The sequence below is a fragment of the Fundulus heteroclitus genome, chromosome 14, assembly GCF_011125445.2.
Source record: "Fundulus heteroclitus isolate FHET01 chromosome 14, MU-UCD_Fhet_4.1, whole genome shotgun sequence".
Lineage (NCBI taxonomy): Eukaryota > Metazoa > Chordata > Actinopteri > Cyprinodontiformes > Fundulidae > Fundulus > Fundulus heteroclitus.
The window spans coordinates 33,077,929-33,090,694 of record NC_046374.1 but is presented as its reverse complement, the minus strand read 5'-3'; the positions used below and the strand labels follow the sequence as shown (position 1 = coordinate 33,090,694).

The window sequence follows — 12,766 nt, the reverse complement described above, 5'->3', positions numbered from 1 at the left end:
CTTCGTTCCACTGGCAGAAAATGTGGGAAAATATAGGGATTTGTAACAAAAATTTTATTAGGTTTTTACCCACTTCCCTATAAATGAAAACATCAAGCTGAATAAATCCAACAAAACAATATTAATAATAAATGCAGTTATGCTTTCAACTGAGACTGAGTTATTAGTCAGTCACTTAGGCTACAGGCATGTCTCGATGACATCAAAACATGGAGGACTTTAAATTTTGTGCTTTTAAATTCTGACAATACAGAAGTTGTCATCTTTGGACCAGAGTCCTTAAAAAAATAAACTTCTTAATCACTTAATCCAGATGACATTAAATTTGTCTCTGGTGGTGAAATAAAAAAAATTGGTGTTATATTTTGATGAGGACATGTTATTTATATCCCAATAAGAAGCCATCTGTCCAGCAATGGGCCTTCAAAGTTCTGTTAAACTGCTGAAATAAAGGTCGAGTCCTTCTGATTATACTCTAAACTAGTAAATGGTAAATGGCTTTTACTTATATATCCTTCGCACACGCATAGTGGTTCAATTCAATTCAATTCAATTTTATTTATATAGCGCCAAATCATGAAACTTGTCATCTCAAGGCACTTTACAAAATCAAGTTCGATCATATTATACAGATTGGGTCAGATTATACAGATTGGTTAAAAATGTCCTATATAAAGAAACCAGTTGATTGCATCAAAGTCCCGACAAGCAGCATTCACTCCTGGAGAAGCATAGAGCTACAGGGAGAGTCGTCTGCATTGTACATGGCTTTGCAGCAATCCCTCATACTGAGCAAGCATGAAGCGACAGTGGGAAGAAAAACTCCCCATTAACGGGAAGGAAAACCTCCGGCAGAACCGGGCTCAGTATGAACGGTCATCTGCCTCGACCGACTGGGGTTACAGAAGACAGAGCAGAGACACAACAAGAGAAACAAAAAAGCACAGAAGCACACATTGATCTAGTAATCTGTTCTACATTAGATGGTAGTAGCGGGTGAGCCGTCTTCTCTGTATGATGTCACAGTTAACAGAACGCCAGACCAGGTGTACCTACTATGAAGAAAAAGAGAGAGAGCAAAAAGTTAAAAGCTGAAATGACGACAGTCATTTCAATGTAATACAATGCAAAACTGGAGAACAGTAGACTGAAGAACAGTAGAAATCAGTAGAGTGAGAAAATTAGACCCTGATGTCCTCCAGCAGCCTATGCCTATCACAGCACAACTATAGAGATAGCTCAGGGTAACATGAGCCACTCTAATTATAAGCTTTGTCAAAAAGGAAAGTTTTAAGATTAGTCCTAAAAATAGATAGGGTGGTGAGCTCTGTTAGCAGCCACAGCTGCCCTGGGGCAGACTGACAGAGGCGAGTCTGCCACACATCGACGCCACCGGGCCCTCTGACCACCACCAGCAGGCGGTGCAGGTGAAATGTCTTGACTAAGGACACCATGACTGAGACGATCAAAGTGGGGGATCCAACCAGCAACCCGACAACTGCAGAACGAACTCCCTAACTCTTGTACCATTGTCGCCCCAAACTGAAGCAATGTTTCACTATAAAGGTTGCTGCTGCTGCTGCTGCTACTGCTGCTGCTGCTGCTGCTGCTACTGCTGTCAGTGTCAGGGAAAGATGGATGCTGGTCTTTCCTCCACATCCTGGTTCTGGATCTAGAACCGGTCTCTGAGTTGTGGAGACATCAGGAGGAGCTGCTGCTGCTGCTGCTGTCAGTCCCAGTGCAGCATAGAGACCTTTCCTTCCTCGACCTCCTGGTTCTGGATCCAGAGCTGGTCTCTGAGGTTGGGAGACATCAGCAGCTGCTGGAGGACAAAAGAAGAAGAGGATTTATGCTCTCATCATCATCATCATCATCATCATCATCATCATCATCATCATCATCATCATCATCAGCTGTTAGCTCTCCATCATCTTCTGCCAGAGAAACTGTGATTCTGTCTCTAGTGGATCTGGTTCAGCTGCAGCTCTGAATTTAGTGTGAACAGCAGAATAAAGAGTGGTGAAAAATCAGTTCCCTGATCTAAAAGCACTAAAGCAACGTCCCCCAGAGACACATTAAAGCTGAACAGGCTCAGTTCTCCAGAACTACTGCAACATGGAGGCTTTCTATCAATCCATGGACTCTCTGTAGGGCTGCAGGCTGGAGCAGCTGCCAGCACTGCTGCCTGGCTACAAGCAGGTCCTTGGTTCAAATCCCTGTCTGGGTGCTGTGTTCAGGTTCTCCCTGTGCAGTTGTGGAGACTCCAGCTTCCCTTCATACAAAACATCCATGTTAGGTTAACTGGAACCACATATGCCCTTAAACCCTGCAGATCAGAACCAGCAACCCGACCCCATCACCCTGCATTGAAGGATTTACAGAGAACGGATCAGTGGCTGCAGGAAAGTTGGACATTTAAAACTTTGCAGCAATTTTTGGTTGTAGTCTGAAAACTTTCATCATAAAGGAATAAAGTTTTGTTCAGTTTAATCTCAGCAGCATCAACATGTTTCAGCTTCAGTTGATGCAACATAAACTCACCAGAGACGCTAAGTTGACAACTAGCAGAACCAGAACCATAATCAGTCTCCACATCACACAGATACAGACCAGAGTCTTCAGTCCTCAGTCTGGACACATGGAGTCTGATTCGTCCTTCTCTGAGGACGTCTTTGTCACTCTGGACTCGTCCTGAAAACTGTTCATTCTGAGGCTCTAATACCTCAACACCATCATAGACCTGATATAAAACTGAGACTCTCTGAGGACTTGACAAGCTGCAGAGGATGAACAGATCTCTCCAGGGTTGATCAGGTGTGGTGGTGAAGGTCCACTCCAGAGTGATGCTGTGGTTCTCCTCTGCCTGATAGGAGCTCTGTGTCACCTTCACTACAAATGTTGCTGCTGAGGAGACAGAGAGGGAAAGAGAGGAGCAGACACACTGAGAACGGGAACATGGGAGTCTTTAAACTACATCCCTAGAGCTTTCTGTCACATCCATGTCTTATCACACCTTCTTCCCTCATCTCAGTTCCTTTTATCCAATGACTAATTGCTGTCTACAACGTGCATGACAGCTTATTTCTGAGTCCCACCTCCTGGTTTACCACCAGACCAATGAAGTTCAGTCTTTTTCTTTCCAGAGGGATTCAAAGGGAAAACAACAAAAATGTTAACCAAATCATGTGGAGATTACATACAAAATAACGGAAAATAATAAGTAGACAATCCAAAACAGATTTCCCACTGTGTGACACCCATACCCTCAGATTCTCCTCTTCCATTCATTCCACTATTCCTCCTCCCCTCCTCAGCACCACGTGGAGCAGAGCTTTCTCCTGCTCGGCTCCACATGGTGCGATTCTCTTGCTCCAGACATCCTCAACACCAACACCCTCTAGCAGTTCAAGTATAAACTAAAATCTGTTCAAAAGTGCATACTCTCTGTGATTGTCAGTTTACTGTAACTTTTATTGTTTGCTGTTTTATCTTTATTGTTGTGCTTTTTCTGTACAGTGTTTGAGTGTGTTCGGAAAGGTGCATTTTTAAACAATACATATTATTATTGTTCTTGTGCTGTCAGAGCTTTGTTTGACGCTCTTCTCTGTGATTGCCAGTTTACTGTAACTTTTATTGTTTGCTGTTTTATCTTTATTGTTGTGCTTTTTCTGTACAGTGTTCGTGTGTGTTCTGAAAGGTGCATTTTTAAACAATACATATTATTATTGTTCTTGTGCTGTCAGAGCTTTGTTTGACGCTCTTCAAGTAATACTGAAACGGCTTGATTAGATGCAGCTGGAGGCAAGGTGGCAGCACAGGTCACTGCTGCAGCTAAGGTGCTCCGGTTAATTTTGCTGGGTTTTGTGTTCTCATTCATGTTATCATCACTCCAAGCTCTAATACAATGCAGGAGAGCTGTTGGAACTGCAACCCAACCCGGGAGTTCACAAACCTCACCGACCATGCAATCCTGAACTTATTCACCCCACCCTGCAACGGACAACAGAAGCTCCACTATACCAAGGCCAAGCAAAGGTACAAGCAGTGCATAGAGGACCACTTCAGCAGCAACAACTCATGTAACATGTGGAGAGGCATCGGAAACATCACCGACTACAAGCGGAGCGACCAGCGGCTGAGCAATGACCCTGCTCTCTTCACCTTTTTCACCCATGACTGTTCTACTTTTCGCCCCACAAACACAGTAGTAAAGTTTGGGGACGACACCTCTATAGTGGGTCTCATCTCCAACAATGATGAGTCCCACTACAGGGATGAGGTCAGCAATCTTACACAGTGGTGCTCCAGAAATAAACAAACTTATCCTGAACACCAGTAAGACCAAGGAGCTAATAATAGACTACAGGAGGTCTAGGAGGACTGAACACATACAGGGGGAGGTGGTAGAGAGTTAGGTTCCAGGGCATTCACATCTCCTCCGACCTCTCTTGGACTGCAAACCCCTCCCAGCTGGTGATTAAGGCCCAACAACACCTCTTCTTCCTCTTGAAACTGAGAAGGTCTGGAGTTTAAACTAAACTGCTAAAGAACTTCTGCGGAGCTACCATGGAGAGTGTTTTATGTCTCAGCATAACTGTGTGGTTTGGGAGCTGCACAGTACAAGAGAGGAAGGACTTAGCACGGGTGATGAGAACAGCGCAGGGGATTGTGGGATGCCGTTGGCAGGATCGATGCTCAATTTATGCTGAACAAGTCCAAAAAGGGCCAGTTGCATCTCCACTGAACCCCCCCCCCCCCCCGCCCCACCCAGGCAATGCGCTGTTTGCTCCTCTCCCATCAGGTAAACGCTTCAGAAGCCTTACAGTCAAAACAAATAAACTTAGAAACCGCTTCAGCCCAAAAGCTCTGAGGGCAATCGCCCCCTGATGGGAGACAGTGGTCCGACACTTTTAAATCACCCCCACTGTTACTAGCCCATCATACGTTACAATCACCTTAATGTTGCTGCCTTTAGAATATCTAAATGGACATTTCTGTAAACGAAGCCTCAAATCATCATCATTCAACAAGCACCGTGCTACCTCAGTGTCATTATCTGTGACTTCCCTGAACTCTAAAATGAATAAATAAATAAATTAACCCTTGTTCGTCGCTTGTCGTATTTTTTTTTTTTGCTTTCATTATGTGTAATGTGAACTGTAATGTGAAGCGGAGTAATGTGTAATGTGAACTGTAATGTGAACCAAGGTGAAATTTCTCCGCAGTGAGAAATAATTCTGATTCTTTGGATTGAAGTGTTCCCTTCACTGACAGACTTTTCACTGATTATTGATGGATTTAGACTGAACAAAGAGAAGATGGAAACTGACCACAGAGACATGAGTTGAGGATGATGAGCAGCAGGATCCTGCAGATCATATTCTCCCTGTGAGAGAGGACAGAGTAGGTGTGTGCAAGTTACCTTAGCAGGTGTATTTTGTCTACAGGTAACCCATGATAAAAAGGTGATCCTGCTGTAATCCCGCAGCTGCATCTTGGGTCTTCTAAATTGGATAATTTATTTGCTCACTTCCCCCTCCTGCTGTTTACCATATCGTGTTTGCAGAGTTAGAGTAGCATATTTTCCATCATTAAAACTGAAGCTCAAGAATAAACATTGGTTCTGATTTATTACAGTTGACAAACTTACATAGTCATACCTCTGTTGATACACCCAGTCCCTTATCTCATAGCACTAATAACTTAATGGGATTTTTTTTTATAAATAAAATGTATTCTAATGAAAATAAAATTATTGGCTTCCTCCCAAACATGATTACTTTCTCCTCTCTAAGTAATGACCTATTTCAAGAGTTTCAGTCAGGCTTCAGAGCTCATCAACGCACTGAAACAGCTCTGGTGAAGGTCACTAATGATATTCTCATGGCCTCAGATAATGGACTTGTGTCTGTACTTGTCCTTTTAGATCTCAGTGATGCATTTGATACAGTTGATCACAATATTACTTTAGAAAGACTTAAATGTGCTGTAGGGATTATGGGAAAAACACTAGGTTGGTTTAAATCGTATTCATACCATGGTCTGGATGAACACTTGATTCTGATTGGCTGCAGGGTGTTCATTAAAAAGTGTTATCGAATACCTATAAAAAAACTTCCAATCAAATAACCTGATTGTTCTAAATTATTGCATTGGCTCAACATTTTCTGGTAATGGCAAGACAGTTGACGCTGGTTACCTTGGCAACACGTCACAAGAGATATTAAATAGTTCTCGCAGCCACTTCTTGTGAAAAACCTAAAATTTTAACATCAAAAAACATTTGACTATTAATAATTGATTTAATATTTATTTATTTATTCATATTGGTTTCTTATAATGGACACCCCGTCGGACAGTATCACTCTGTTTATGTTAATAAATCTTCTTCAGACTTCAGGGTTACTTGTGGAGTACCACAGGGTTCAGTGTTTGGGTGAATTCTCTTTACTATATATACGCTTCGAACTGGTAAAATTATACATTGACATGGGAATAATTATTAGGCGCCTGCCATAGAAAATGCATTGGAGGCACCTATTACTATGCACCTAAAAACGTTTTCGAAAATTAATGCGGCCCAAACCGTAGCGTGCACCCCAACAATATAGGTATCAAAACGTGCGGCTCGGTTGGAAATGGTGTGCTATTACTTTTATTGGGGTTTCGAGTTACCATGGCAACGCAATTAACGAAAAACCACTTCCATAGGAAATGAATTGTGTCAGGTACAGAAAAAGCCTAGAAAAAGCCTCAAAATGACAATTTTCAATGCTGTACTGTGTCGCCATGCTTTCACCTACAAACACCGTTTAACTTCCAGTTTGTAGATATATCTGTGAACTACTCAGAAGTGTAAACGGGATGTGGATATCTTTTATTGTCTCTTCACAGTTAGTCCTCAAAGCTCATTCCAAAAATCAGCGAAATCATCGTTTATAATGAAAGTCAATGACGGAATTCTCCAACCGCCAGAGTGGCCCACTCTGGATTTTTTAAAAATTTCAAAACTCCGAACAACTTGAGCTTACTCGCTCAATTTTCACTCTACGTAGACAAATTATACATTAAAACATGGGTATTTTTGTCAGGATTCAGGAAATGCAACCCTCGTTGGTGTAGGATTTATAGATTTTTCGCAAATCACCTCAGACCGGCAAAATTCCTATGGAGCTCTTTTGAAAAATGACACCTGAAAATCCCAAACATCACATGTTTTCGCATCTTCGCTACTCCTAAATCGTTTGATGTACAGGCATGAGACTTCCACGCATGAATGTCCCGTCCCTTCTGGCACTCACAAAAAAGGAATTTTGTGGATAACTGTTAGGGTTTTTCCGCAGGAACAATTTGTTCAGGAGTGGCGAATGTGCAAAATCGTAAAAAAGCTTTGGAGCTTCATTCTTCCACATCATCCACTTTTTTACATCGTCGCTGTGCCTACACCAATTTTTGTACAAACATAAAAATGAGCTCCATAGTCCACAAAAGCCTGCTGATACTCACAATGAAAGAATTATTTTGATATCTCTTATACTTTTTCAGGTACAGCGATTTGTTCGGGAACGTCTTTAGAGGATTTGTGAAATTCCATAAAAATCCCCTTTATATCATAATTTTTTACACCTATATTAAAATATTTCCAGCAAAAACCGATAGTTTGTCTTGTTCTCCTATTCGTTACGGAATAAACGCTGAAAAAATTACCTCTCTACCATCTACGGTTCTGGAGAAATCGACTGTTGTTCGAGGCAATGCTCTCCATTCTATTTCAATGGGACATCGTCTGAGCAAAGTCTCTGCACTTCGGTAGATTAGCCAGCTGCAGGCGTGAATGAGTTTCCATGACGACGGAATCTGCTGGCCAGAGGGAGAGGCTCCATTGGGATAAAATGGCAACTTTCCACGCCCACTGCAGTGGCTGTGATTAATGTACAAGTCTAAAATTCGCACAGTCACTTCCTCTTAACATTTTAAATTTTTTAAGTGACTTTCAGCCATGTATCACTTTTCTTTTTCCCATTTTGGATTTCACATGCTTTCCTATTGGGCCTTTGCTTCCAACAGGACCTAGCATGATGCCCAGACACAACCCAATTGGCCAATACAGCACCACCCACCTGTGGGAAATGGCGCTACTGACCATTTTGGTCAAATGTTGAGTTCTGGTGCCAGATGTGGTGAGGCTGAGTTGCTAAAGGAGGCCGATCTGACCCATGAACTTTGGTCACGTTTGGTGACATTAAGTATTGGCACCCCTTTTTGAGGCACTTCTTAGTACAGGATTTGGACCAAACTGACAGAGTACAATCAGCCGGTGATACTGAACACAACCCTGTTAGCGGCTAATGGTTAGCATGTTGCTAACCAGAAGTAGCTCTAGGAAGGTCTTACAAACTTCTGCTTAGCCGGGTTTGTTCTGCCTTTACAGACATATAGAGGGCTACAGCTGTGAGGGAGTCTCCATGACAACGCTGCTAGCCAAAGGCTTCTAGGAGGCCCATTGACTTAACATGGCACCTTTCGACAGCCGCTGCGGGGGCTGTGAAGATCATAGGAACCTGAAATTCGCAGAGTCACTTCCCGTTAGTATTTTTGACGGTACAGTATGCACCAAGAGGCAGGCGCCTTGCTCAATTTCTTCAGAAATTTTCTAGTTTGAACTGTTATGCTGACGATGCTCAGCTATATTTATCCATAAATCATGATGAATCCAATCAATTACTTGGACTACAGGCAGTCTTGATGACATTAAAAGCTGGATGATTTTAAATTTCCTGCATTTAAATTGTGACAAGACAGAAGTTGTAATCTTTGAACCGTAGTCCTCAATAAATAAACTTCTTTATCGAACACTTAAATAAATCCCATATTAAACAGGTTTCCAGAGTTTCCTTTTTTCACCTCAGGAATATTGCCAAAATTAGAAACTTTCTGTCCAGGAGTGATGCTGAAAAACTAGTCCATGCATTGTCACTTCAAGGCTGGACTATTGTAATTCTTTACTATCAGGAAGTCCACAATATGCAGTTCAAAGCCTTCAGCTGATCCAAAATGCTGCGGCAAGAGTTCTGATGAAAATCAACAAGTGGGATCATATTTCTCCAATTTTAGCTTCCCTTCATTGGCTTCTTGTTAAATCAAGAATCAAATTTAAAATTCTCCCTCTCACATATTAAGCCCTTAATAATCAAGCTCCATTATATCTCAGAGCTCTGATTTTCCCGTAAGTTCCTAATAGAGCACTTTGCTAGAGTCAAGTTTTTTCCCCTTCCTGTTAAAGTTGGGTTTTCCTCTCCACTGCATACTCAGTATGATTTACTGTTACAAAGCCATCAACAATGCAGACAACTGTCCCCTGTGGCTCTACGCTCTTTCAGGAGGCGTTAATACTGCTTGTCAAGACTTGATGCAACCTGCTGGGTTTCCTTAGAGAGGAAACTTGATCAAACTATATGCATGATTTTTATTGAACTGATATGTTGTGAATTGACGCTTTATAAATAAAATGTAATTGTAAGTGAGCTATTCGGTTGAATAAACTCCTTCTCTACAGAGGCTACAGCCGGATGTCAGTCTAATCCATCATTTCTCTCTCAGAAGTTCATCATCCTGATCCAGAAATGTGGTTTCTAAGTCAGAAACTTACCAGGAGCTAATCTAATGTTTGACAGGAGGCTGGCAGGATTAATGTAAAGATAAAAACTCAGGTTGTTGTTTCTGTTTTTGTAACAGAAGTTTTCTGCAGCTCAAACACTTTTCAGCCTAATGTCACAATGTCAGAGGAATATGTTAAATCATCAATAATAAATTACCCCAGTCTCACTGCACATTAGAAATGATAAACAATAAAACAAGTAACAGATAAAACAACAAAGAAATAAGACATACCTATTGTCTCTATTCCTTTGAGTCCAACGGTGCTCCATGAGACCACTCTGTTAAGTATTTTGTGTTAAATTGTACCACCCACCTGAGCACGCATGACACAACTCTGACTCTTCTGCTCTAACTGCTCAGTGCTCACGACTAGAAAACTCGACCAACCTGAACAACACACCACCAGCCAATAACAGGCATGTCTTTTTGGTCCAGTCAGAACATTCCTTGCAAGTCCCGTTGTCAGTTTGAACAAGTTAGGTGCTAAATATGGCAGAAGCAGTAATGTCTGAACTTCAAACATAACACCTTTAGCCGCATAAACCATTTCAACCAGCTGAACCACTTATATCACCTTCACAAGACTCTGACATACATTAACCCGCCAGACAACTTTCCTCAGTCACGCTGCAACAAACTCACACTGATATAACGAGGGATTTCTCTCCCGTTTGGTTGTTAAAACAGCAAACATTTATTAACTTATTTACCGTTTTGACACAATTAATGGTTTCACTGATAGTTGAATTTTGTAGAATCCATCATTTTTACACATTTCTAAACACATTTTCAGCGAATAACACAGCTTTTTACAATGATTCACCTCTGAACATTAATCTGAACTAAACATGGAGTGCTGGCCTAGTGGGTAGAGCATTGCACTTGTGTCCCGGAGCTTCTGGGTCACTATGGGGCTCTTGAGGAAGACCCTTAACTCCCAATTGCTCCCCAGGGGCTGCACAATGGCAGCCCACAGCTGCAGAGAATAGATTTTATTGGGATATTGCAAGGTCAAAGAAATTAAACACAATTAGTCAGAACTGATCAAACTACAGATCATCTCCATCCTGGTCCACTGATCACCACGTCTCCTGGTTCTGTTGTAGTTAGTCCAGCTTTTCTTCTCATCAGTGCTTCAATAAACATGTTTGTCTTCAAGCTTTTTCTCTCCAGGCTGCCTGATCAGGTGGAGACACTGATCCTGAACATCAGCAGCAGAGAACAGGTTCTAGATGTTCCCTCCTAGAACCACACGTCTGAGTAAATTTATCTGATATAATGAAGTCCACAAACAGGTTTTAACCACCAGAACTAGAATAATTTAGCAAAATAAAATAAAGATCTATGGACGGTTCTTATTTAAATTAAATGACCCTGTGAGGTTCATGTTGTGGTTCAGAGCTTCATCTAACTGTAAAATCTGCTTTATTGTCTCAAATGTGTTTTTCAACAACTGACCAGAACCCAACAGAACCAGTGTGTTTGTCTCTTTGCAGGTTATCTGAGGAGGAGCAGCTCTCTCTGCTGTTTCACCATTAAATCACTATTTTCCTGCATTGTTTCCTCAGGCTGTAAATGTTCATTACAAGCTGGGAGACTAAATGGATTTGGGTCACAGCTGCTTCAGACTCTACTTCTCTGTCTCATGTAATGATCACTGTTTTATTGTGTTTATTAAAGTCTGATGATCATCTTTAGGGTCGTATTTGTCCTCATTTCATACGACCTGAAAGCTGCTTAGAAACCTCAGTTCCTCTCAGACATGAAAGCTGCAACTTTCCATGAGACCATCTGAAACAAACTCAGGTCCAAATGGTTCTGTGCTGAAACTCAGTGTTGGACTCATTAACGTCGTGTTTAATGGTTGATCTGCGTCTTCATCATGAAGAGAAGTTAAAACAAACTGTAGAAAATCATCAGGGACGGTCCTAGATGGACGTCATCAGGTCTCTTCAGGGCCACAACTTCATGTTGGTTTTGGTTCTGTTCTGAAACTGTGTGATGGACATAAACCAGCAGGAAGTCCACTCTAGCAGCTGACACAGTCACATCAGTACATCCAGACACCATAACAAGTCATTGTAGAGGAGAAAGACCAAATGTCCTCATCTGGGCGTCCAGTAAAACAGCCTCAGTTTTTAACACATTTTAGAGTTTATTTAGGAACAAAAAGTCATTTTCTGTTTCCATCATTATTTAATTTTACTCCAAGAGATAAAAAGAGACAGGAACACATCAGCAGCAGCAGTGGGATGTAATCAGTCTGAACTTTGACCTCGACTCACAGTTGTTTCACTTCAGTTTACAGAAGTCCTCCCAGTTCAGCCAGGTAAATCTTCCTCTGTCTGAAACTGGACCGTCCAGAATCTGGTACCTGGAGGACAATAAATGTGGGACTCTGTGAAGTTGTCATCCTGGAACAGATCCAGAGTCTTTATCAGGCTGGGTCAAAGTGTCCCAGTGAGACTCTGAATAACAGCTGATCTAGAAACGTTCCTGAAGGAGAAGGGCAACATGCCAGAGTGTTTCTACTTTTACAGCCTCACAGCTCCACTCTACAAATGCTGTGAGGAAACAGACTCTGAGCTGTTTAAAGGGAAACAGATCATCAGATGTTGGAGGTCAGGAACCCTGAGATCACATTTAGCTTCATCACTGAGAGGAAACTGATCTGATCTTCTGCTTCAACAGTTCAGATCATTCTGAGTCCAGAAAGATTCACAAACTGATTGAAACCATCAGCTGGAACAACAGAGTTATCCATGAGGAGGTCATCTCTCTGTGGAAACCACTTTGTGTCAACATGTTTTAGCTACAATGTGGTGTAACCAGTTCTCAGGGTCCAAACTCCACCAGGATCACTGAGATGGAAACAGGATCAGAAACCTGCAGCTTGTTTCTCTCAGCTGAGCTGCAAGAACATGTTTCAGCCACAAGGTGGCAGCAGGTTGAAGGCATCATGAAAATCTGAGGTTTTATTTAATAAAACTCATGAAGTCTGAAGATGGACAGTTTTCAGGATGAGTTCAGTGATTTTTACACAATCTACTGAGAGGAGTGTGAGACCTCAGTGGATCAGAACCTTTTCCTCTGGTTAAATAACTCT

General features: G+C 41.8%; 1 protein-coding gene across 3 annotated transcripts; it reads right to left on the bottom strand.

Moving 5' to 3' along the window:
• Nucleotides 1–1,352: 1,352 nt before the first annotated feature.
• LOC118565832 lies at nt 1,353–9,991 on the bottom strand. 3 transcript variants are annotated; one of them, XM_036146876.1, is made up of 4 exons: nt 9,892–9,991; nt 5,331–5,386; nt 2,542–2,904; nt 1,353–1,822 (listed from the first exon to the last, which is right to left on the bottom strand). In XM_036146876.1, the coding sequence occupies exons 1-4, from the start codon at nt 9,927–9,929 to the stop codon at nt 1,515–1,517; spliced, it is 765 nt and encodes a 254-aa protein (XP_036002769.1). In that variant the 5' UTR covers nt 9,930–9,991; the 3' UTR covers nt 1,353–1,514. The 3 variants fall into 3 exon arrangements, with proteins under 3 accessions (XP_036002769.1, XP_036002771.1, XP_036002770.1); XM_036146878.1 differs by having other exon boundaries at nt 1,353–1,819; XM_036146877.1 differs by having other exon boundaries at nt 2,542–2,901.
• Nucleotides 9,992–12,766: the final 2,775 nt, after the last annotated feature.